The sequence below is a fragment of the Sinohyriopsis cumingii genome, chromosome 16, assembly GCF_028554795.1.
Source record: "Sinohyriopsis cumingii isolate HCF-2022 chromosome 16, ASM2855479v2, whole genome shotgun sequence".
Classification (NCBI taxonomy): domain Eukaryota; kingdom Metazoa; phylum Mollusca; class Bivalvia; order Unionida; family Unionidae; genus Sinohyriopsis; species Sinohyriopsis cumingii.
In genome coordinates this window covers 65,226,644-65,254,558 of record NC_142976.1, presented here as the reverse complement: position 1 = coordinate 65,254,558, position 27,915 = coordinate 65,226,644, and the positions used below count along the sequence as shown (strand labels likewise).

The 27,915-nt window shown below is 38.5% G+C and overlaps 1 protein-coding gene across 1 annotated transcript in view; it reads right to left on the bottom strand.

Annotated features, from left to right (window-relative positions):
* Window positions 1-810: 810 nt before the first annotated feature.
* Window positions 811-27,915, bottom strand: part of LOC149780602 (uncharacterized) — a 54,297-nt gene continuing 27,192 nt past the window's right edge. The window contains exons 6-11 of the mRNA XM_089937724.1: window positions 9,957-10,130; window positions 8,537-8,604; window positions 7,672-7,714; window positions 7,238-7,310; window positions 4,494-4,579; window positions 811-3,273 (exon numbers count right to left, since the gene is read on the bottom strand). Of these exons, the coding sequence (XP_089793850.1) occupies window positions 3,097-3,273; window positions 4,494-4,579; window positions 7,238-7,310; window positions 7,672-7,714; window positions 8,537-8,604; window positions 9,957-10,130 (621 nt within the window). The 3' untranslated portion in view covers window positions 811-3,096. The remainder of the gene's footprint in view (window positions 3,274-4,493; window positions 4,580-7,237; window positions 7,311-7,671; window positions 7,715-8,536; window positions 8,605-9,956; window positions 10,131-27,915) is intronic.

Here is a 27,915-nt window from a genome sequence, read left to right as displayed (position 1 = left end):
ACTTTATTTATCATAATTTTATAAACGAACCTAATTGAGAGGCTCCAAAAGAAAGCAATGTACATGAAGCATTGTGTCCAAAGACTAGTTTAATCCCTGTAAGTGTAGTAATTATGTGTTTGTAGCTATAAACGTGGCATTCGTTTGGGGCTTACATACTATGATCATCGAGTAAAAGAAACTTTCCACATATTAATGTTGTCAATTCGAATTGATCGTAGCATCGGCTGACTTTGATATGTTTAAACACCATACGACCGTGAATCACGAAGGAATGGCTACTGTAGTGTGTTTGATAAAGAGCACGTCTTTACATTCCACAACTGAGACGGTTCTGCACAAGAGACAGCTGCATCTGCTAAACACGTCTTCAAAGTGTCTACTTCCTATACACCTTCCAGCTGAACAATTCTTTGTGTCACTAAATGCATCCGCCATTATTGTATTGCTAATTATATATGTGATTGAACTAAGCTTATTAAAACTAAGTTTATTATAGACGATAGTGCAAACACTTCCGGATACCTTTATTACTATGAATAAAGTTTTTAGTTTTCAGTTCAGATGACAATTTGATATTCAGGGATGTACATTTCAAACTTTTGATATGTTGATTGATCAATTAGTGGAATTATTTCTTTAATTTATTGCTTAAATAACTGATTCGTTTTTATGTTTAATTCTATAGTCGTATTTGTTAGCGACAAGAACAAATATAAAAGAATTAGAGTTCCAGCAAGAAGGTGAATGAAAGTGAAGATATGAAAATTGCGACTTGGTCTAGATGACATACTTAGTAAGACGAAAATCTTGAATTTAAAATGTATTTCTTATACAATTAAATGACATTAGGTAAATAATTCAAACTTTAGAAACATATACACTACTGAGGGAAAAATCAGCAACTAATTGTTAAAAAAGGCACAGATCAGACAAAATTATAATTTTGTTAGCTTAGACATATTTCATACTATTAAATTTTCCAGTGGTTTCGGGTTACAAGTTCCGACATCTATTAAACAACACCAACAACAAGAAAACAGCTTTCTCCATAAAATGGCTTACACATTTACATGGATTGCGTCACACTGTGTCACAATAGGAACCATGTCAGGTATAAGACAAGAATACATACACCGAAAGGAATACGTCAGATCACTAATAGCTAGAAATAAAGAACGTCTTGTCTTTCCTTTATTAATATGGCACAATAAACTCATTAAAGAAATACAATTTTAAATATTTCCTTAATTATACAAAGTATTTCAAATTTTTAGTATACGTTTTGAATAATTCAAACAAATGAATATTAACCCTCCCAGTAAAATCAGATGATCATTATAACACTATATTAGTAGTCACTGCTTCTTATAGAGTTGATTTAGACTGTGAATTAATTTATATGTACATAATGATGTGCATTTTGTATACGTTCATCACAAACAAACAATGTATTATCTCTCAAACAGTATGTAACGCATAATATAAATCACTACAATTGTTTCTAATTAATTTGTGCAAAACAGACAGGTTTCCTGCCACCCGCTCATAAATAGTTTATCCTTTGCCTGTTTTATTTCAGAATATATATTAAACAGTTTCACCTTTTACTTACTCAAAATTTTAAATCAAATATGTGGAAAATAATTCAAAGAATTATACCGGGAAAAGACAGAATGATCAATATTTTATCACATCTATGTACTGTTAGCATAAACACGTTTGCAAATGTTCATGCCCTTTTTGCGCTTGGAAATGTAAAATCGGCTACAAGCAGAAGCGAAAAGTAGGTGACTGGTTGGAGTAGGGGACTCGCTACTGAAAGGATGTAGATCGGAATCCTACCATTAGATCAGCTATCGTCGACACCGTGGTGCATCCATTTTAAGTTTTACATTTTGTTTTGGCACTAAATAACCTATATGTGTTGTTGAACCGTAAGGCATCAAACCAGATTCATCAAATTACATTTACCATTTATATATCTGACAATACCACGTGCTGCATGATGCCATATAGTATATACTCATTATCAAGTGCTTGTCAGCATTAGCGCTCTATTTTAATCCATACAATCAGAAACACAAGAACACACATACACTTACACATATATCGTCATAAATATTGTTTTTGCTCATCACTGCAGAGAAACTTTTATTTAAAGATACTTTAGTTGTATATTGGGTAAATATATACAAAGCATCTATGAATTATCTACAACAAAGAAATGCTTCGCACGTGGCTAGCAGAAATTTAGTGACGCTGGATAATTTAGCACACTGCTTCTGCGGATCATTTGCTAGGAGCGATTCTCTTTTATCTATATAAAATCACGTGACATTGGAACTATTCGGAAATAAGTGTAGAGAAAAAAGGGATGAAGTAAATCAATATTTAATATTCCACCTGTATTAAAGAAAATGGTATGTTCCAATTGCGCATGCCATAAATAGAACTTTGTATTATGAGCCGAAGCTTATATTGTTGAAATAAAGTGATTTTTAAATCTGCTAAATATCTATCTACAGATTAAAGTTATGTGTATCGATATAGGCATGTCTCACAATGATCACGTGTTATTCTTATATAATGTGTACAAAAGAATATATGTGTGAACAGAAAACAATATTAGACTTACAATAGCACCCCCTCCTCCATAATATCAAAATGTTTTCTTCACATGATTTTTGAGACACCGATTTTAATGGCAATTGTAGCTAGGCCAGCTGGAGCACAAAAGCGGTGCTCTCCTATATTTTTGCCGATAAACAATTTACATCGACGATAACTACCGAGGTCATGATAAAAAATATAGATAACATAAAAAAGAATTAAATGCTTGCTATGGGTCCTGAGACTGGACATCATGATTAACATCGGTGAAGAGATTATAACAAAGTGTTCTCGCTCTAAATTAGGCATATTGTAGTGCCGGTTTGGTTAGAAAACAACGTGTACGAGATTCAACTTCTCCATTCAGTCCAAATAGACCTGTATGCAATCGTATCACTCTTTTTATACTAAAACGCCAATAAATATTCCCAACAGAATCCAGTGCAGACTGAAAGCTCTTCCCACCTCACCTCCTGAGGAATGTCAGATAGTGGCTGGAGTGGAGTGCTGGACTGGCATACCCGTATCATTTAGTGGAGTGGTATCGTGTAAGAAGATTGTCCAGTCCTCTCTGTCATAGTATCCCACCCATGTGTATTCTCCGACCGTTTCTGTATGGGATTGTGACGGCACCATGTCGGCCTCCAATACGGCATAGCCCTGGTTTGAATACATTTGATTAGTTCAAATGATCACAATGGTTAGACAGAAACATTTTACCAACTTAGTGTTGCTCTTTCTTTAAGATGTATGAACAACAAGCAAAAAACACAGTTCCAAATTTCATCAGGAGAAAGAGAGAGAGAGAATGAGAGAGATTGGTTGCTTGCGGATGTTGTTGTTGGATTTTGTTGTCAAGTGAACAGTTTAAATCTTTCATGCAGTTTGGAAAACGTTATAATTTTGGTAAAATCGAATATTTTCACCGTCATTTACATATGAATGCAAGGTTTTACGCTGAAGAAAAGAAAATAATTATTGGTTTTGAACAGTGCCAAATTTTCAAAGTCATGATGGTAAATAGTCTACATTGACTCAAAATTAAGCTCTGGTATTAAAGATGGTTGATAAAAAAATTCGTAGTTTAAACTGCCATCGTTTCTTGCAAGCTTAAAAGCATAATAGAATATTTTTGTTGACTGATTAGAAAAAAAATAAGAGGTGGTTGTCGCTTTCAATTCATTTGATTTATAGAACTTGTTATATCATCAATAGCGTTGACATAGTTTGACAAATTGCTGTATCATAAAAACGCCACTATAATTTGATGAATTGCTATACCATTAATAGCATGCTTTGACACATTGCTATGTCATCAATGGCTTTAGTATATTTTGACAAATTGCTATTCATTAATAGCGTTCCTATAGTTTGACAAATTGCTATTCATTAATAGCGTTCCTATAGTTTCACAGACCATCGTTGAATCCAAAGCCAAAGCAAAATTAAACAAAAATGATGTCATGTACGGACGTATACGGGATAGAACGACTGCTGTGTACTTTACATTGGATAATTGTTGTCTTATGTGAGCATAATAATGACAGTTCTGATAGGGTCCATGTATCAAAGGTCGACTTGAATAAAGAGTACCTTTATTTCATGGTAGCCATTTATTTCTTCACAAAATGGCTCCTAAATATTGGTATTTCTGACCATTATTCAACAGTATTAATAATGTACGTTAAAATGAATATTTAACTCGTCTCACGAGGAATGCAGACAATACAAGTTTATCTAATGCTTTTGTGGACAAGTTAGCATGGTATGTTGCCAACAAGCTAAAAGTCGGCTACACAAAATTCACTCCACATACATACGTACGTGCGTGCGTGCGTGCATGCATGCAAGCATACATACATACATACATACATACTCACCTCCTCTAATCTAATGCTTAGATTCCGGAAATCGAACTCGTCCCTAACTAGCTTATATACCTCTATGCCTGATTTGTTTGGGTTTCCTGAAAATATAGAAGAACGACCATTGTCTTTAATTTTAATTTTGCGCAAGGTACGTGATTTGTCCTACTGTCTTTTGATTATTATAAGAGAGGAAACACACCGAGGAACATTCAGAAAGAGGAATAGCAGATACTTCGACCTGAAATCTTGCCCTGGATATAACTGAGTAGTAGTGGGGGACGACGCGCGCGCGTGTGTGTGTGTGTGTGTGTGTGTGTTTAATGGGACTGTATTATGGAAAGGAAAAAGTTCACTCTGGCCATCTTGGATTAGAACGATATGGGGGAGGTAAGATGAAGGTAATATCAAATACATCCATATGATTAACACTGGGTACGATAACGGGGAATGGGATGGAGGAAGGGGTGGGGGAAAAGAAATGTTAAAAGCGTCAATTACTTTCAATTTTCATTGATGTATTTCGTCATTTTTCCCCGATATCAATATTTTTTGGAGTAAATGGCATTACATCCTCTTTCCTCGAGGGCAGTAAGGTAGCGCCTATTACTGCATGATGTTCAGGTTTCATTTATTTGCTCGAATGAAGAGCGAAATGTTCAATTAAAATTTGAAAATTATATTGAAAAGCTTGAGAATAGAAATAGGAAACATCTAACAGTTATGGCTTAGACTAAATTTAGTGCCAAGATTCCATTACTAACGTTTATATTTGTATGCAATAAACTCGCTCTGCCGTCAGTTAATATTTTGATAAAATTGTAATTGCCCTTCAATAAATCTTCAACAACGACAGCCAATTACTTCAATGTGTGTTTTCTGAAATCTGCTTAGGATTATCAAAAAAAGAACAGTCTTTGGATGAGCTAATGCTTGTTACAATGGCCAAAATATCGAAAATTTAAGGAGAAGCCACTGACAGTCACTGACGATCAGACTCTAAAGCAAACATGGCTATTTATCTTAACATCACTTGAAAATGGGCCGTAAAGAATCGCACGCTTAGATTAGATCAATTTAACGTTGTTTTTGCAGTTGTGTAGGGACCGGATGTTTTGATATCGTGACATACAGACTAGTTAAAACGATCCTCGTCACTTCAACTCAAATCACATCGACTACGCCGGAATAAGGTAAATTATCTACAACTGAGAAACGTATGGGTGGCAATGCCTCCTGGGTCAATCAAGACTTAGTTTTTCAAAACAACCTTACCGCCTAACATCTACTCCAACAGGGTGCTAGTGTACATCCAACAATGTTTAGATTACATGTATTGTATTTACTCCTGTAACATTTATTTATGACAGAAGCAAGAGTTATCTGGAAGGCGTTGTTAGAAACATAAAGCCTAGTGAACGAGCACGAATTTGACAACGTAATGAGGCGCCGTAGCGGACAAAAGCTAGTCCAATCAGAACGTTGCCGTTGAAATTTTAATGTCATATGTTCAGAATTCCAATTTCACGTATTGTGTCAAAAATGCTGTCCTTAAAGTTCCATTGTCTAGGTCGAGACTTTAGATTGTATCTGTTGAATTGAACAGTACTGGTTGAACGTTATATTTTCGATGTCGAGGTTTTAGATTGTGTCGTTTTGAATTAGACGTCTGTGCTTGAAGATTCAATGTCCAACGTCGAGTTTTTAGACGCTATCTTCTGAATAACACGTTTGTTGTTGACATTTTGATGTCATATGTCGAGAGTGTCAATTTAACATGTTGAATCACATTGATTGTGCTGAAAGTTCCATTTCGTATGTTGATTTTTAGACTGTATCTGCTGAATTACACAGCTTTGGTGGGACATTTTATTGTGCTTTACAGAAATGTTATTTTTATATAGTGAAATGATGTGTGGTGTTACAAGTAACATTACACAATGTCTATTTTAGCAATTCAAAATAATATCGAGTATTAAGATACATCATTCGTGTATTCAGTTATGAGGCGCCATTGCATTTCATGCATTTACAGTTTGAAAAGTAGCATTCCCAGGTCGAGAATTACTATGAATTTCTTCGCTAGAGGTCGTGAACGGGCCGCGTTATTTTGAAACAAGGAGGCTGCTTCTCCTTGATGTGAAATTCAACAGATGAAATCTAAATACTTGCAATGTGGAATTTAACTTGACAGACAGTGACAGACAGAAAGAGAGAGACGGATAGAAAATGTTCCATATCGAGCATAATTGGTTGAATTCATTCTAACGTTTGAAACAAATACTTTCATCGGGCGTAATCATATGAATTTTGTTTAGTTTCAGCGTTTATATATGTTTTTTGTTTGTCCTGATTCTGTTTTGTAATATTAATTGTAATTTTAATTGATAAAGACGCAGTGTGAGTCGAAGGCGTCTAGGTTACCTAGACTCTACCTTTGCTCTATTCGTTGTCAGTGAGTTGCATTTGTTTTATCAATCATTGAAACACGCAATCCCTTGCAGTATGTATGTATGTATGTATGTATGTATGTATGCATGTATGTATGTATGTATGTATGTGTGTGTGTGTGTGTGTGTGTGTGTGTGTGTGTGTGATATCTATGTATGTATGTATGTATGTATGTTTGTATGTATGTGTGTGTGTGTTTGTGTGTCTGTGTAATTAATATACAAAATTGAATATGCTAATTGTTTCACATCATTACAAATATTACGTCAAGGTTTACGACAAAATCTAGCGATGATATCTTTACTTACCCAAAAGTTTGGCCATCTGTTTCTCGCCGAAGATAAGAGGGAATACGTACAGATCGGTGAAAAGGAAATCATTCTGAAAATATCCAAACAATGGCATGGGCAAAACACTTTCGGGTAGAAAGATAGGTATTTACCTTTACATATCAGTGGATAGACATATAGATAATGTTTATTATTATTATGATTATCATTATTATTATTATTATTATTATTATTACAATAGTCTAAAAGACCATGCTGAAAACTGCAAGTGTTTTGTGATTAGATCATGGTCTTCTAATCTTTCTTGGGACTATTGTAGATGGATATAAAATAATATACAACGGCTGACACACTTTTGGAATAAACACACATGCACACACACACACAAAAGCACACACACACGAGAGTAATTTCAATTTGAATCTGACAAGAAACTACCCATAATTCCTTACCTTAATCACCCCGATGACCGAGTTTCGAATGGTTAATGTGCCCCTATCAGCAAGAAAAAATAATATCATAATTAGGTTAATATGTAATGTCAAGTGTAGTGTTGGTTAGTGCAATGCGAAACCGTGTATGCAGTACTAATATAGCGGAGTGTGCTGTGGTGTGCTGCGCTTTGGAGTGGTATCTTTTATACCGAAAGAAATTGGCCCTTTTATTGTTATCTATTTTAATGAATTTTCACAGCGACACTATATAGCAGAGATTGTGTTGATTTCTCCTGAAACCATATATATATATATATATATATATATATATATATATATATATATATATATATATATATATATATATATATAATCTGAATTGCAGAGCAGTACAGTGAGCAATAGCACGCTTTATAATAATATATTCATCAGGTAAAGGGGCCAGCGATGAAAACTTCATTCAACCTGATGCCAAGTACATCCTGCCGGAAGAAGGATAACTTGTATGATTTTGTTTAGTTTAATCCGCTTGTGTATCCCTTTACTACTGTAAATTTATAAAACAGGCAAATGAGAACCGTTTACCTCAAGCGATTTTGTTTTTCTCTTACAAATCCTTGGTGACAGTTAATTTAGTACTTAAATACAGATTATATATAACATCCCTATTATGTTCAGCAATATAACCCTTTGAAATGTAAAAATAACATCAATTCGTCGCGCAAACAATAGGTAGAAGTTGATTTGTCTGAATCCATGTGATGATAATTTTTTTCTACGCAAAGTATCAAAATTATTTAAAATTTTAAATTTCTACACAAACTTTTGATGTATGATAGGAATTACATCATCATTGTTAAACGGTGTAATTTAAAGTACCTACCCCAGATTCAAAAGCTTTGCATTTAGTTTGATATTGTTGACACCGAGATGAACTGGAAACTGGAGATTCTATAATGAAATTAACATACGATTTTCTTGTCATAAATAATAGCAAAGAAACAAAATAGACTAGCCTGTACAACTTACCAATTACTTTAATTATCAAAGTTATAAACAAAACCGTAAGAGAGACTAACAGTATTATGAACTGAATCAAAAATAATCCTAAAAAATTATATTCAAGTCCAAAAGAATGAAAAGTTCTGAATGAATTTCAGATCCTCAAGTGTACGTATCACAATGGCATTGTCCAGAACTCCTTTGATTAATTCAGAATTTTCCCAGAGTAATGTTCTAGTCAAACGAGCACTATGTAATTCACCCCGAATTATCTAAACACAAAATAAAACACATTTAAGGACTGATTTTATCATATGAAACAAAAATCCGAAAAAGGAATGAACACAAAAAAGGAGAGAGAGAGAGAGAAGCTGATAACTGCACAAATTCAAAAGGATTTCAAAACCTTTCGGGCTAAACAAGCTCTCAAACTGATCGTCAGGGGAGAAAAAATATAGAAAACAAACGCTTAATAGAATCTCTACATACAAACTCTGGACTCCCACATGTTAGAATCACTAAGAGCAGTTATACATATATACACAGAGAGACAGAGACAGGGAGACAAAGACAGACAGACAGAGCGAGATAGAGAGAATGCAAATCAGACGGCGAATAATAGTCCTTTCAAGTGCACTTTATCCAGCAAGGGACCACTAACAAGGATCAGTGCAAAACTAGTATCTAACTAGTCTGAGCGGTTTCGACTATAAATTAGTCTTTTCCAAAGTTACATACAAAACATAGACAAGACAACCCCAACCCCATTTCCGAAAAACCACTGTGGTTACAGAGACTTTACATGACTTTTTGTACATGAATTAATCCTTTAAATTTGTTATGTTTCAACTAGTTAACTCCAACTTGATGCGGATGCTGAAAAATATTTTATACGGACCTAGAAATCTATCGGTCATTTCATTGATTGAACTTTTCTTTCATCCACTTCTCTTGTCTGTTCTATGGATGTATGTTTGGATGTTCGAACGTATTAAAACATTATCAAATCGTCAATCTAGTGTTGATATAAGAATCAGTATACATATGTATACATAGACTGATAAATCAATCAATATCCCTTGTATGAACTCTTCCTCCCTTCCTTAATTGCATCAGCTACACATTTTAGTTCTTTTCTGCTACATACCAACACTATAAACTGACCAATGCAGCATATATAAATTACTCTAACAATCAGTTACCAAAGCTATATCTACTCTTTGCTTTCTTTCTTTCAATATCTGTATATAAATATTGATATAAAAATATAGGTAAAGAATTTGTACATGGAGTCCTATTACCATATCAATACTGAATATATTCAACGTTGTGTTTTTTTCCTTGGATGCCATAGTCGCTGTTATGTCCAAAGAAAGATTCAGAAATACAGAAACCGATTTGCTGTTAATCGTAGTCCACGCGATCGATTTTGTAAGTATCACATCGATTGCTGAATTAGGAAAGTTCTTGGCAATCTGTAAAAAAAAATAAAGTCTCAGTTAATTTCCATGCTTTAACCTAATTGTTTAGATTGAACATGTACGTGTCATTAAAACCCTGATTAATATTAATGTGATGTTTTAGAGGTAATTAAGCACAATTGGATAAATTTCTCTCATGTGGTACAAGAAGATTGAATAGGCATACGGTGCCCAGAACTGCAAATAAAATTATGTTTTAATGTGGTTTTGATCGGATTCCTGCTGGTTAACTTCACATTTAAAGAACCAACACTTTACCGCCCACTCATACGAGACAAAAATGAATTCATAACAAAAAGAAACCTAAGGACACTAATATGTACTTTGGTATTGTTACGACTCTAGGGTCTTAGTAAGTAACAGAAACGAGTGAACACCAACAACATTTGTAAAATTTAAAATTTATTTCCCTAAATTACCAAGTGAAAGAATTAAAACTAACTTACGTTATGGTAAATAAAATCCTAACTAGCCCTAAATATTCTATCAGGTCCAAAAAGTGTCGAGCGATCCAATTCGATTCCATTGGTATTCCGAACCATGTATTCTTCTGTACCAATAGTACTGAATGAATCTCACTTTTATAATCACAAAATGTCTTTACACGAATACACGGCAATTCCAAGTAGCTATGCTTCCAAAAAATGAAACGTTCTAGTATTTATTAATTCCTATGAATTAATGAATTAAATAAATGAACTAAATAAAACACAACTAACTGTGACAAACCTGAGCCTGGCGAGTATTGCCTACTCGTCTGAAATTCTGTTAAATACAAAGCTAACATGCAACATAGCGTCGCAATTGATATTCTCAGCTATGAAGAAGATCAGCTGTTTTGACATGGCTATTCAGAAATTAGGTCAGACTGGCCATTCAGAACTCATTTCCTGAAGTTAGGTCACCTGATATTTATTGGGATTAATAGCGCAACTCATCCGTGGAACCTTACGCGCTTTACAAGAATGGCTCATCCTTTTAAATGTGCAAATCGACGATCACAGACAACTAGAATTTCAAATATTATTAGAATCATAAAAGTAATTTACATCATATTTATATGCGTAACAGTATGTTTTAGAAAGCAAACAAATAAACACAAGAAACTTAAATTGTGTGTGTAAGTCTTAGCTCAACCCGCGACAATAGTTTCTATCTAAATGAGGTTATAACCCATATTACATAAATTGTTAAGCCTTGTCGCTTTCCAAGGTAGAAACAATGAATAGAATAGCGTATACTATTTTTATTTCAGATACGTGTAAGACTGTAACCCACAAGCGGAGGCAATATATGAATTAAGAATTTGTGGATAGCTCTAGGTTAGAACTTATTTGGTAAAACTTTGGGTGAGATGAAACACGTCAGTCTTTAATTTTGAAGTCAGTACAATATTAAGATATTAACCTATAACCTAGAGTAACAACAAATGTTAAAGATATTTGATATTTAATATTTGCTAGCATATAAAAAGCTGTCATGTATTATTTTGATTTTAAATATAGGCTAATTCTTTGTTCACATATTCGCATTATGACATGCTGAGATGTTGAGGTGAAAACAACGCATTTAAAAAAGTTTCATAACGTAGACAAAAGATCAATTTTCCATATCATATTGATATTCCAGGCCATTCGACTATCACGCAAGAACCTCTTTGTATGACCTCATCGTTGCAATATGTGAACTATAAACAGTACCGTGCAATAGTGAACATTGCTATCAATTTAAATCAGCTAGAGAACAATCAAAACATATCAAATACTTATATGCTTCCTGTACGCTAACATTTATAAGCTAGCTTGCATGGCTATTAAATATTCTGACAAATCGCAGACATATACAAAAAAACTAACACAATTTGTAGATTAATTTGAAAAATAAGTAATGCCAACACTATATATAGTGATACTAATATATTTGTGATTTATTCATCGATGTGGTCATATTAGGTACTGATGCATTCAAAAAAGGCATCTGGAACGCATTTGGCGTTTCAAACTAAAAGTAAATTCGGCTCACATGTCTATCGAATAAATCAAGTCAGATACTTTCTGTCCGTATCGGTTTAACTTTGTGTTATCCTTTTATCATAATGGACGAACACTAAGCTGAGAGACGACATTTTGCTAAAATCATTTTCCATGAGGAATGATTAAACAGATATATACTAACAAGTTTCATTCGGATACCCAGTTGTCAATTATATGTAGTCAAGTTGATAGTTAGCTGTGGTAGATAATACGTCGGTATTTAAAACTAGGACAAGTCAATCTCATGCCGCTCGTGTCACACTGCAGACTGAATTCATTTTTTATTATCGAACGCAGCAAAAGATTCTTGTAAATTCCTTCTCTAGTACACGATCTTGATCATGTTGTTTGGTCCTGAGTTGATAGGGATCAGAACTATGAATTATTGCCATGATGATGACTACAATTTAATTATAAATACCATTCAGTCGCATTGTATACCCACCCTCTAATAGGCTGACCATTATGTATAGGTTGAGTTAATTCCTGAGTTTGCCAACATTTATTATCACACATGTTAGATTCAACAATGCATAATTGTAGTCAATAAAGGCGACATTCTGCTAATTCGGATTAAGATACGACAGCCAGCCCAATTGACATTCAGAAAGACAAAAGAAATGTTTACGTGACAGTCAGACAGCATAACTCAAAAGATGACTGTCATAGGGTTTTACTTTGTACAGTTTGGTAGAGACGCTTTCGCAAACTTCTGTCACGTTCAGAAGATTGCACCAGTTTTTACAAACATCGAAAACACTATACAAAATTAGAAAGTTATAGTTAAGTATGGTCCTAAATGAGGCTGAAAAAAGATTGACATTAAACATGAAGAGAATAATTAGCATATGATATAATCATCTTCAGCAGATAAAATCAGGCAACATAAGAATTTATTATTTATGCATCATTGAATATGTTATATAGTTTTGGCTCTCGTATTATTTGCATTTTCAAAACATTTTGCTTTTCTATCACTGATGTAAATAACAATTTGTAAACATTCAATTTCAGTTGAAGTTCGAACTGTTTTGTGTGAAAAAATCAATTTCCGATTTTATTGAGACATCACAGAGATATATGGCTATGTGAAAATATCTTGTAGCTGCAATATGAAGATAGATGATAAAAGAATATTGAAATATATTTGCTTGTACTATGTAAGTCAGAAAATAAACATGCTAATTAATGATTTTAATGTAATTTAACATGGAACAATAAATTGAAATGAAAGACCTATGACACGTGTCGAAGACATCTTTACAATGCTACAAAAATATTTCTTATTATAAATATCAGTCACTTTTGGGAACACATTAAATGTGAAAAACAGAGGAAAAAATACTCTGAATTCAAAATTTGTTAAATGAACAAAATATACATGTATATTACGCAACAAGCAAACAAAGAAGTGTCACGTAGCAGACAGACCTTGACTGATTGAACTCCTATTCATGATACACATCATTGTGTGCATATATATATATATATATATATATATATATATATATATATATATATATATATATATATATATATATATATATATATTAATGCCAGTGATACTAGAAATGGACCCAAGATATGGATATTACTATTTGGCTATCTGACAAATGAGATATGTAGGCCATAGGTCAGATTTAAGGGTCCACAATTATTAGTATAGTTGTTCACACTTTTATCGTCCGAATTTTACCGAGGAAATATTCTGAACGTGGCAACTAATTTCGTCTGATCTTAATGAATATGCGTGATACAACTGTTAAATGAACTAAAACTAAGTTTTTAACAATAACAAAATTTCCATTTTCTCCGCCAAATATAGCGAATATTTCGCCTCAGATATCTTTAAACAGATAATGATGAACTTGGGAAGCAATATTATACATATTGATGAGGAAAATACACCGAGTATTATGTCAATGTATATTTTTTTTAGTCCGAACAGGCAAACATAACAGACGAGCTAAATCTTTAAACAGTTTGCAATCAGAGGGAATGACAAAATTAGGGAATGATAACAGAAAATAATCACTTGCGAATGTGGACAAACTGTATAAGAAGTCCATTATTCTATCATCAGAATTCAAATTTCATATTAAATATTTAATTAAAAACATGTTACGGTAATAAATGGTGAAACGTTTACTTGATACAAAAGTGCTAAAATCTGAAAAAGGATAATTAAAGCCTTAACTTATTCGTCTTCTGATGAAAAAGACAAGCACATGGTTATTACTCAAAGTTAAAATAGAAATATCTCAAGACGGCTCTACAACACGTGGACGTTTGAGAGAGTTTCGACATGATACTGAAATTAATTCGAATATGTTTTCATTGTTTGAAGAACGTTTAACCATATTTTGGGAAAATAGTAATTAGAAAAAGGGAGAATTTTGGTCAAGTGAAGGTCCATCTAGATTTGTAAAGATTTCCCTCATGGAACATTACTTGTAAACATGAATTTGACATTAATTGCAAAAATCTTGTTGAAATGTTTTTATTTAAATCATATCCTTATTCACCGAAAAATAACTTTCAGTTCAAGCGTTTTACAGTGTCGTGTACAGTAGAAACAATGCATTTAAGAAAGATGTTCTATAGACACTTTTTTATAATTATCCCCTATTAGTAGTGAATAGGGGCACCCTAGGGACAATAGGGCTTACCATTAAAAACAGGGTTCCGGCACTCTGGGGACTATGTAAATTTAACATGGGGAATATTGTCGCGGCACTCTGGGGACAATGGGAATTGAACATGGAAATAGAGTCTGGGCCTGTCTAGGGACAATGGGAATTGAACATGGGAATAGAGTTTCGGCCTGTCTAAGGAGAAGGGGAATTGAACATGGGAATAGAGTCTGGGCCTGTCTAGGGACAAGGGGAATTGAACATGGAAATAGAGTGTGGGCCTATCTAGGGACAAGGGGAAATGGAACAGGGTCGGGACCCTATTTTAATAAGGTCCCGACCTGATGGGTCTATGGAAATGGAACAGGCGAAAATTGAAACAGGGAGGGGTCTCTATTGTTTTTAAAAAAAATAAAAATGGGGTAGGCAATTGAAAGTCAAGGTCTTTTCGAGAGATAGGAGTGGCCCTGAAAAGGGCCTTTGGGTTTATGTTAATATTAAGGGTATATTAACATAAAGGGCACTGCATTGGTCTTCTTCTTGTCTTTAGGCTGCGCCTGACTGCAGGAGAGTAAATGAGTACTCTTTTGAGGCATCCTTGACGCTCCACATAGATTCTTCGCATCCACAGGCTGGTGTCTGTCCTGTGGATAACTGTCCAGTTGGATCGGACATACATTGGTATGTCCGTCCGGAACATCATCGAAGACACAAGTGTTGAAGATTGTACGTCGGTCCACATGTTGCGGGTGCCGAGAACAGGTGAAGGAATGCAGTGAACTGCACTTATTTATAGGGAGAAGAATGATTGAAACGGATTGAGTTCGTTGACCAATCCAAACAATCGTTACAAAATTCAGTCAGTCCACGTCCAATCCGAAGACAGCAGTCTGTGACGTCACGTAGTCTATATAGATTCGCTAGCGCCTGTGCGCAGTCAATCTATGCGACAGTTTTTCAACATGACGGAAACTCAGAAAACGATAAATTGGGGTGCACCGACGATGGAGACTACCCAAGGGAACCCGGACTTACTTTGAGAAGAAGTGAATTGGGATTTTGTGGATTTTCTTACCTCGCTAAAATTTGTTCCGGAACCTTCGTCACCTTCTCATTCATTACCGCACTTGGAGAATTTTAGACAGAGACAGAAAGAAGAATTGGAGAAATTTATACAACAGCAAAAGGAAGCGGAACAAGCTTTTGTCTTACAGCAACAGCAGCAAGAAGAAGAGGTAAGAAAAAAAAACAAGAAGAAGAAGCAGCAGCAGCAAAGAAACAAGGGTGTCAAAATCAAACGGTCACGGCACTGTTAGACATTTTAGCGGAGTTAAGAAGTCTGAAACAAATGTATCAGACTTCTTTATTACGACCGAAGAGAATACGACCTTCCCGAGCTAAACACTCCAATCCTGTAACTAAGCCTATCGTACCACCCTTAGTAATTTCAACCAAATCATCATCATCATCAACAGTACGCAGTCCAAAAGTAGGCCTTGGCCGTGGCAAAGGCTTCAGACAGTTAAAGTTGATTGTTTAAACTCACCCCTACACCAAAAAAGGCCCTTTTCAGGGCCACCCACGTCTTTCGAAAAGAGGTAGACTTTCAATTCCCAATAACTCAACAAAAAAAAATTACTCAATAGTACGTGTCTATGTATGAGTGTGCGTGAGTGTAGGTTCTTATTTTAAAATCAAAACCCAAAAACACTTACCTTTTATACCTTACTTATTCTTTTATAAATATTTACAATTCAATTCACAATCCACAACATAACAACAATAAAAATTTCATACACTTCTTCTGTCTCATTGTTCACTCTCTCTGTTTTCTAAATTTCTTCACACTCACAGTCATTTAATCCTCTTCCTCCCCACTTTGTTCCCTTCTTCTTTTTTTCTCCTGTATCTTTTTCTTCAGTTCTCTGCTTTCTTTCTCTTCTTCTTCCTCTTCTTCTTCCTCTAAAGAATCCCTTTCTTCTCGAGACTCCTCTTGTTTCTTAGGGCAATCTGGAGACAAATGTCCTTTTTCTTGACAATAATAACAGGTATCTTGACTTTTGTCTCTTTTAACCCCTATTTTGCTTTTTTTGACGGCCTGGACACTCTGAAGACCAATGTCCTTTCTTCTGACAGATATAGAAAGTATCTTGACTTTTATCTCGCAAGGACGGAGAGTAGCTCTGATGAAACGTTCGATTTGTGTAGTCTCTTCCATCGTTGTGCTCGGTTTGAGAGTGAAATGAATAGTGAAAGGACAAGACACACACCCTTTATATACGCTGGTCTGCCATGACTATAAAGTAGCCCATGGTGTTTAAACTTTAGCCATTTGACTTTTTGCTTTCAAGATGAAACGATCCAATTCATTTGAGGAGAAAGAAGAAGAAAGTAAGAGGCAGAAACGTGATATATCGCCTCGTACCAGGGCTGAAGTCTTGGCACAAATTCATGTCAGTGATTTTGAAGAGGACATGAGTGAACCAGAATCCGAACCCTCTAAACACAGTTCACTACCATTAGTCAACCCTGAAAAGTACTAATCCATTCAAGAGACCGAAAAGCGACCCTCATGAAAATTTAGAACCACGGCTTACAAATGCACGGTGAAGTTTAAAGATTTCAAGTCCGAAGTACCCTTAGAGAAAGCAGAAGGGTTCATTACCGAGATGTGGGATTCTTCGCTCACCACACTCAAGCGACAATGTCAACCCAAAGAAGACGATCGCTTGAGACTTTTCATACAACACGACGGCTTGAAATCCCCGGTTTGGATCGAGTTTAGCAGCCTTGCAGAATTGACCGCTTCCAAAGTCATGGACAAGATTCAACACGTACAACAATCCAATGACCAGTTTGACATCACCGATGGAAAAGACACACTGGACATGACCCACGTCTCTCCTCATCAAGGGACTGGACGCAAAAAGGTCTTATTGGCGAACGGCCTTCGTAACACCAAAACAAGCCTGGTTGAAATTAACAGTTCTCAAGAGCACATGTGTTTAGCCAGGGCTATCGTGGTGGGACGAACCTATGCCAACAAGAACGACAAGGTAGAATGGAAAAGAGACTGGGAGAACATTCGAAAATCGAACCGAGCCAAACAACGAAATGAAGCAGAACTTCTGTTACAACAAGCAGGCCTGTCCAAAGACACATCCTGTGGCATTCCTTAGATGCAAAAATTGCAAGATGTCCTAGCTCCACGTTACGCCTTGAAAGTGCACCCTCAAGAAGTGCGCGGGTCTCTGTTGTTTCGACGGAAATACTTTAAGGACGGAAAATACATTTACCTCTATCATCACGATGACCATTTCGATACCATTACCACCATCAATGCATTCCTGGGATATATTTATTACTGAGAGAAATGTGACTATGGCTATAACAATCGAGAGCAACACAAGCATTGTGGATCGAAATGCTCAGGATGTTTGGCCTCTCCACCCTGTCTGAGCGAAGGACAAGAACGAGTGCATTGTTCAACTTGTCTGCGCACGTTTGTCAGCCCTGCCTGTTACCAACAACATCTGAAGACGCAAGGTTCACAGAAGAAATGTGCTTGTCAACTGCTGAGATTGTGCCCTACGTGTGGACAAGGTCTATGTACCACTAGTGCCATGGCACACGTATGTCGAGGAAAGAAAAAATGTCACATTTGTCACCACATCGTGGACTTGGAAGACGAATGCTACGTGCAAAAATACCAACCCCAACCAGAGAAAGAGGACGGTCACAAGAAGAAAGGCAATTTGACCGGCATTCACATTCCTAATTTCTGCGTGGCTCATCGAGCGTGCGAGAAGTGCATTCAAGAGCCTATCTTGAGTTATTGCCCTCACTGCAGTAAGATTCCTGGAGGACGTGAAAAAATCTTTCGGGGACCGAACACGCTAGCCGATTTCGCTCGATGGGTCTTAGACCCCATCGACAAGACGTGGAGCCAAGAGGACATCGAACGTTATGGTAATTGTCATCGTCATGCCACGGTGATGGCTCACAATTTCTCTGGATACGATGGACAGTTTCCTTTTGAGATGCTATACGGAACATGGTACCGAGCGTCCTAAAGTCACTTTGAACGGAGCCAAAATCATTTTCATGCAAGTGGAACAAGTGCAGTTTAAAGATTCGATGAGTTACTTAGCCATGCCTTTGAGTCGAATGCCTAAAACGTTTGGAATGACAGAAATGGCCACACTTTTTCAATACCGAAGCCAATCAACATGCCGTTCTACCCCATTTGCCTGAGGCTCACTATTACGATCCTGACAACATGCTTACCGAACAACGAGAAGCTTTTCACGCTTGGTACCAGGCTCACGTCTCCGACCCTTTCGACTTTCAGGAAGAAATGCTAAAGTATTGTCGTTCCGACGTGGACATTTTACGGCGATGCTGTGGAAAATTTCGAGAACTATTCATGGAACACGGAGGGGTCGATCCTTTGAAAGAAGCTTGCACCATTGCCAAAGCGTGTTCCTTAGTGTACCGCCAACGATTCATGCCTGAAAACACCGTTGCTGTCATCAGTCCTCAAACGACCAACTATGTCAAGCGTCAATACTCGGTCAAAGCCTTACGCTGGTTACATTACTTGTGCGACAAGGAAGACAAATGGATTCAGCATGTCCGAAACGGAGGGGGCAAAAAGACCATCGGAAAGCATTCGGTCGATGACTGGGACTTAAAAAACCCCAAGATCGTGTACGAGTTTAACGGCTGCTTATTTCACGGATGTCCCATCTGTTACACTGACCATTGCACTAAAAATCAGTTTTTACAACGAACCATGGAAGACTTGTACCAGGCCACTTGTCAGCGACGGCTGAAGTTAGAACAGGAAGGATACCAAGTGGCGGAAATGTGGGAACACGAGTACGATCACCGTTTGAAAACCGATCCCGAGTTTAAACGTATCGTGGAAAGTTACCAGTTCATGAACCCCTTGAACCCAAGGGATAGTCTGTACGGAGGAAGGACCAATGCCACGTGTTTGCTGTACCAAGCCGACGAAGAGAAAGGAGAAGAAATCAGATACTTGGACGTGTGTTCGCTGTATCCTTACGTGTGCAAATATTGTCGCTTTCCTGTAGGCACTCGCAATTTCTAACGGAACACATCGACCTAATCAACATTCAACAATACGAAGGCTTGATCAAGTGCAAAGTTTTGCCTCCAACGGACTTGTACCATCCCGTGTTACCTCACCATTGTCAAGGCAAACTGAATGTTTCCTTTGTGCCGTATTTGTGCCGAAACGTGCAACCAAGATCAGCCTTGTCAGCACACCCAGGAAGAACGGGCCTTGACGGGAACCTGGGTCAGCGTAGAATTGTTCAAAGCTCTGGACATGGGATACCAACTGTTAGAAGTGTACGAAATTTGCCACTTTCCCAAGACACAACAATACCACAAGGGAGACCCCAGTCAGAAAGGCATTTTCGCAGACTACGTGGATGCCTTTTTGAAACTGAAGCAAGAAGCCAGTGGCTATCCTTCCTGGTGTCACACTCCCGAGGATCAAAAGACATTTTAAAAGAAATACTGGGCACAAGAAGACATCGCTTTAGATCACATCGAGAAAACGAAGGCAGGCGATCGTTTGCCAAAGTGATGTTAAATTGCTTGTGGGGTAAAATGGCACAAGACGGAGTATTTGACAGAACCTTCCCGCTACTTCTAGATGATTCACGACAAAACCAAATTCATGAAACACGTCGTTCGCGAGGATTTGATCTTAGTGAATTACGAAGAAGATCAGGACTTTGTACAAGACGACCCTTTTAGAAATGTCATCTTTTCCGGCTTTCGTGACAGCTCATGCTCGCTTAAAATTGTACGAAGCTTTAGAACTGTTAGGGGAACGCGTCCTGTACTTTGACACGGACAGTTGCATTTACATCCATCACCCGAGTCAACAGCACCCTGACATCGAAGGAGACCGTTTAGGAGCCTGGACAGACGAGCACCCCGAAAACAAGATTCTAAGTTTCGCCAGTGGCGGTCCTAAAAATTACGGCTACCAATACCGGGACAAACAAGGAGAAGTGCACACGGAGTGCAAAGTGAAAGGATTGACTCTGAATTATCGTACCAGTCGAGTGGTGAACTTTGACGTATTGAAAAAAGCCTTGCAGTCTGGAAAAGATCAACACTTTAAAGTGACCACCTATCAACCCAACAAGATTGTACGTTTACCCACTCACCACATCGTCAGTCGACCCTTGGAAAAAGTCTATCAAATCGTGTACCAGAAGCGAGTGCGACATCCCAATCACTTCACTTTACCGTATGGACATGTCGGTATAAAACATTGGTTGTATGTGGATAGCCACTCACCAGAAGGATGACTTCGCCACAACAAGAATCCAGTGAGAAACCCGATGAGAACTCCAAGTTCAAACCCTACCCTTTTCCAGTCTTCTTACCTGACTATTGTGATTATTCCTGTCGATTGGACACGTTTCAAGCATGGCCTATGGATAGGGAAGGATTACCTTCTTCGCATGTTTTAGCTGAGTAACGATTGGGATATGAAGTACAGTGTTTCGCTTGCGGACTGAAGTTACGAATGGATCTATGTATCTACAAAGATTCAGCTATTCTGGAACATACTCGATGGTCTCTGCACTGCCCTTACCTTTCTATGGCCTTTCCACCCATTACACTACGGTACAATTATGACGGCACCTTCCAAAACTGGACATAAAAAAGGAACGATGTACAAGCTTGAGACTGCATTGCGCCTAGTATAAAAATGGGCTATGGTCAAGATCGATAGTTCATTGTGTCTACCAAGATCAAGCGAACAAGATGAATACTTTCAGAGAAACACAAAACAAGTTCAGACAGGCACACTTCAAGTGTAGGGCTTCTGAAGCGGAATGCGATTGTGAGCCTTGCGATGGGAACGGTGCTGTACGCTGTGACCTTAGCGATGCCGTAAAGCATCATGGGAACTTTGTTCTCACTGCCCCTATCATGGAAAGTGATGATGTGCGTGTCGAACCTGAGGGATGCAAAATTGATGTCCCTGGTGATCGTGGACACTTTATTGGGTTTCATGGTCAATGTGGATGTCCACCTTCACGTTTACCCCCCTACGGATGTCATCCAGCTCTGAGCAAACTCCTGTCCATGTCACCCAACCCTCATCGAAACGAACCTGTGAAAGACGAATATTCGTTCCCTGTGCGTTTGTCTGAATACTGCGACTTTGAAAATCGTCTTCAATCGTTCAAAGGAAAATGGCCTAAGTATCTGGGAGGACCGACCCCCGAAGAATTAGCCAGAGCCGGATTTTTCTACTTGGACGAAGGGGATAAAGTCAAGTGCTTCTGTTGCGGTGTGTCACTTCACCTCTGGGAACCGCAAGATTCGGCCTACCTAGAACATGCTCGATGGTCACCGAATTGTCATTACTTACCCTTAGTAGGACCGAGACATTGAAGGAACTTACCATGTCGTTGAAGAAGAAACCAGACTGGCTAGGAGTCAAATGTTGGACATCACCGAGACCAGTATTTAAATTTCATTTCAAAAACGATATTGAATCATTACCTAAAGAACTGCAAGAGAAGATTTACAAGGAAGTTTGGCAGGGACTTGCCAGAGTGAAATCTCAATGGGTAACTGTGGAACTTTTGTGCCGAGAAATTCACAAGAGGAAAGTGACAAAAATTAATCAATGTGTTAGATTTCTCTGGGTCAGGTGTGCATTCGTCCTATTATATCACTCTAGACCGTTTACATCAAAAGACTTCAATGAGATCCTTGGACGTTACCCTGAATGGCAGTGGTCAAAAATTACTCACAATGTAGATTACTTTTGCTGTAGGAGAAGATTGTGAATTCTGACTGACCTATTCAAGGATGCTTTGCTAGAGAACATTCGTGGCTTGCCTGTGGAGTTGAGAGAACGCATTTACCGAGAGCTGGTCAAAATACAAATCAAACATAAAGAACAGTTGTATCCGTTACGTCACCGATGTTTGAACCACTGGTACCTGACTGCTATAAGAGAACTGATTCGTCAGAAATTGTTTCAGTGGTCAGACATTGTTCAACACTTCGAGGGCGCCAATGATCGGCATGTTCATAATTTTGGTTACTTCGAGATTTACGTAGACCAACGCATTGAGGAAGACAAGTTAAAGGATTACAAAGGTCTATTACGTGGAATCTGCTTCGCGGAAGAGGAAACTTCTAACGAAGTTTGAAGTGTAGGTTACAGTTTGGAACATTTAAATTTCCAACTGGAGAACGAAGATCTCTGGCCAGAAAGTACGTGTATTGCATCCAAAAAAAGAGAATATAAAAACAGGCTGCCATGCCAAGGTTTTTATCACATGTGATTGAACAGATTCCGTGGAAGGAACTCAATGACCATATTCAAACCGTGGATCATTACCATCAATTATTGCAAGAACTGTATCCAATCAATTTGGGACGACGCATAGTCTGTGTCAGAGTGACTTGTTTTCTGGGATTTCGTTTACCAGCCGATTCCTTGTGGACTCTTTACGATGAGTACTTATCACCCAAATGGCCTTAAATGGTCACGAAAGACTCCTTTTGCTCAAAGCCTTGCATTTTCATCTGGATACTTCTCGACCTCTACGGGAAAAAAAGATTCGTCAACTTTCAGCTACAGAAGACGTGTATGACGATGTGTGTCTAGCTTGTGACTTACACCCCCATTGGACAAATGTACGTGCCTGGAAAAAATGGGGTTTTGAGGCTTGGACCCAAGAAGTGGCCCAGTATGCACGAGAGTTGTGATCCTTCCTTACAACATCCAAAGAAAAAAATTACTTTTCAACCTGTGTTAGTGACAGTGCCAGAAGTACCCGTCAGCCAGGACAGGACTGTCCTGGACATGCCTGAAAGACCCTTTCGGGAGGACACTTCTGTGACCTTACCCCTATAGAACTGGTCAGAACATTACCCAAAACATGTTGTACAGACACTTGTTTTTATTCCACGTTGATGATTTTGATCTGCCTTTTATCGTTGTACTTAAGCCTTTGGCTTTTATGTATTTTTGTCTTTCGTGTTCATGTTTAAAACATTCAATAAACGTGTCCTGAAAAAGTATATAAACTCTTCTCTTGTCTGTTTTCGTGTCACAAGTGACATTCCTAACACTATGATTACTTCTGCTGTCTCTGCTCCCTCTTCCTGTACTGTCAAAGTCATCGACGAACACTTAGATCGTGCCAGTTATGAGGCTTTGTATCTTCGCCATCCCTTTAAGATGCTCATTGCTGGACCTAGCGGTTCAGGCAAAACCGAATTTGTCAAACGTTTGATTGAACATAAACATCATTTGATCTATCGTCCACCCCAACGCATCGTGTGGTGTTACAAAGAATAGCAATCGGCTTACAGTCTCTTGCGAGAAAGTCAAGGCGATTCCATCGTGTTTGTGGAAGGCATTCCTAAAGAAGACGACGGAATCGTCTCTGACTCCCGTCAAACCCATTTGGTCATTTTCGACGACATGTTAGGAGAAGACGAAGAAGAAATTAAACTTTGGTTCACGCGCAAAGGGCATCATCGTAATGCCAGTGTCGTTTACATCACTCAAAATTTGTTTCAACAAGGTAAAGTCCATCGCACCATCAGTCTCAATGCGCATTACGTGGTCATGTTTAAAAGCCTTCGAGATAAATCGCAAGTGCAAGTCTCAGCCAAACAGTTAGGAACGCCTTGGCTGATTCAGGCGTACGACGATGCCACTCAAACTCCACACGCCCATTTACTCGTAGATTTGAAACCTACGACCCCCGATGATTTGCGATTTCGTACCCAATTGTTTCACCACTGGTGCCAAGACGGATGGCCAGTCCTGTACACGTCTCCGTCCTCGACTTAATTTCGCTCAAAAAAAATCTATAAAAACTTCTTTTCAGACACTTTTCTTCTGTCTCACACAGTTTGAACATGACATCCCTTCAGTCGCGTCTTCCCGTCAAATTGATTCGTGCCTTGTATGGCATCAGTCGAGAAAAAAATCCACAAATACGGGCTCGTGTCTTAGAAGCTAGTCTCAAAGAAGTCTTACGATGGTACACGGTGACAGCATGTCAATTACTGCAAGGGATCATTCAGATTCCTCATCAAAACCAAACGCTTTTTTGATCGAAACAAAGTCGCTTTGACCCTACTGTCCCATCCCCGCATCGACACTCAGACAAAAAAACAAATCATTTTGAAACCTGGAGGGAGCGGTACTCTAGGAGGGGTCATCATTCGCTCTCTCTTAAGATGGGATCGTAATACTCCCAAAGTTCTCCCCAAGAAAAAAGAAGTCAAACCAAAATCCAAGAAGAAGAAAAAGAGCCACGGTGGCAAGACCAGGTCCCCAAGGAGACACGGGTCTCCAAGAACTTCTCCAGTGGCGGAACCCTCCTCTTACCAGTCACCACCCCGGAAAAGAAAAGCCCCCAGAAAAAGAAGCAGAGAAAAACTCCCCAGAAAAAAAAAAGCCCACAGAAAACTAGTCGTAAGAGAGGCACTTCGGCCAGGACACAACCTTACTCTAGCAAACCAAGACCTGCCACATCAGTGACTGCGTCTCCGGTAGCCTCAGGTTCAGTCACTTCTACGTTGATGACACCAAGAACTGAAAAGTACTTGGAGACGTTGATCACACCAAGAACTTCTCCGTTGATGACCCCAAGAACTTCCCCAGTGGCAGGACTTTCCAGTTTAGCGGCAGTGGCTGCGGCTCACAAAGTACCTTCTCCCAAAATCAAAGTCCAAGAGAGATCTGGCATGTTACAAAGTTTACTGGATTTGTGCAAGCAAGAACTACACGACGTGTCATGCCTGTCCTCAAGTTGATACGCCGTAAAGACAATCAGTGGCGACGCGTTCCAGTATAAAAAAGGCCTACGACCAAGTAGGGGTATCAGTGAACTCCCAAAAGATGTCACCTCCAAGAAGTCAAAAAAGAAAGAGACGAAGGCAGACTCGTCATCCGACAAAACGCTTAGCCAAGCATCGACGTTACCCTAAGAAAAGACACAGTCGTTTCAAGAAAAAGAGGCGTCATTAAAGGGGAGGATTCCTTGGCGATTTTGGAAAAAACATTGTCACCTTTATGACAAAGCGATAGTCCCCAAAAAAAGATAAAAGGGCGTGTGTTAAGTCGTCGAAGTTAGTGTCTGTTTGGTGAATGTCGCAGAACCCACAAGCAAAAATGTCACCCTCCAGAAAACATTCCTCTTCTAAATCCCAAGAAAAGAAAAGGACTGCCTCCAAGAAAAGAAAAGGAAAGGACTGCCTCCACGTTTAGTCAAACATGGGGACATGTTATCAGTCCTGTCCAAAGCTTCTCTACCCCTGCGAAAAAACTCATTCAATCGGCGAATGTTGTTTGAACGTATTGAAAGGCACGATCCCTTTGTCCAAACACCAGAAACAATGTTTAGGCAAACATCGTGACGTTCTTCGCCAAATGGTTCAAAAGAAAATCCCCCTTCGTCAAAAGAAGATGTTGGTTCAACGTGGAGGAATTTTACCCCTCTTGTTAGGCCCGTTGCTGAAAGGAGTCTTGGGAACCATGTTGGGAGGACTGGTGGGAGCAAGATTAAAAGGCCCTCTGGAGTCCAAAGATCTCAGAATCCACCCCTGACATCCCATGGAAGGACGAAAACTAGCTTTAGTGCCTTACAAACGATGGATGGAATACCATCATTGGCAAGAACAACGCACCTCGCATTTACCTCCCAATCCCAATTTGACTGAGATGTCCCAGTTACAACACGAATTGCAAGCCTTGATGGATCGCCAAGATTTGTCCGAAACAGAAAAATCGCAAAAGTACTGTCAACTCTTGCAACGACTGCAACTATTTCACAAGAAAGCCTCAGACGAAACAGCTCTTCCCACTCTGAAAGATTTTAAGACCTTGATGAAAAGCCCGTCCCCCACACCATCACCACCAGTACTACCATCCCCAGGGGTCACCAGAGACGCTAACCCACGAAGGCCTGAGCAAGAAGAGATACGAGAAGTGTTTCAAACACCGTCAGCAGCTCCCTTTTCTAGTAAGATTGCAGCATCATTATTGACCCCGTCCACCACACCCCAACGAGAAGAAATGTAAGCTTGGGTTAAAAAGATGATGTCCACTCCTCCTTTGACAGAAGTGAAAAAGAAAGAAGGGAAACCAGAAGTGAAAAAAGAAAAGAAGACCAAAGCCATTCCATTGCCACCTCGATCACCACTACCTTCGACTTCTACTCCCGTAGCACATCGAACACGTAAATCAGTTTCCAAGCCATCCTTTCGTCCCACCCAAAGTAGCATCCTCGAAAAGTGGGTACCTTATTAAGAAACAAACAAAAAATGGAGAAGGTGTTAGCCAGCATTTACTACGATCCCTTCCATCCTGCAGGTTAAGCAGGAGTTCAAAAATGGTATCGTGCTGCCAAAACGCGACTGAAAAGTTTCCGTTTACCTCAAGTGCAACGATGGTTACAAGAATAAGCTAACTACACTTTACACAAACCCATTCGACGCAAGTTTTCCAGAAGTCGCACCCGAGTGGAAGGTATCGATCATCAATGGCAAGCCGATTTAGCTGATGTCTCTCATTTGGACAGCTACAATCGCGGCTACAAATATTTGTTTTGTCTCATCGACGTCTTTTCGAAATTTGCCCTTGACTTCCAAATCGAGCAGCGAGTTAGTGCGAGCCCTGCAACGAGTGTTGAAACAAAGCGGTCGTCACCCTCTTCGATGGCAAACGGACAAAGACACCGAATTTCTGAACCAAGCTTTCCAGAAAGAATTAAAGAAACGTGACATTCATTTTTTTACCACCGAGAATCCTGAAACCAAAGCAAACATCGTGGAACGTTTTCAACGCACTTTGAAAGAACGCATGTGGAAATATTTTACGCATCACCACACTCTGAAGTACATCGACATCTTACCGCTCCTGGTGCAAGCGTACAACCAATCTTACCATCGAAGCATTAAACGTGCCCCGCAAGAAGTGACTCCCGACAACGAAGTGCTGGTGTCTGAGCGCCTGTTTGGTACGTCCCCGACGAGAGCTGTCCCCAAGAAAAGTAGAGTGTTGGCCGTAGGAGC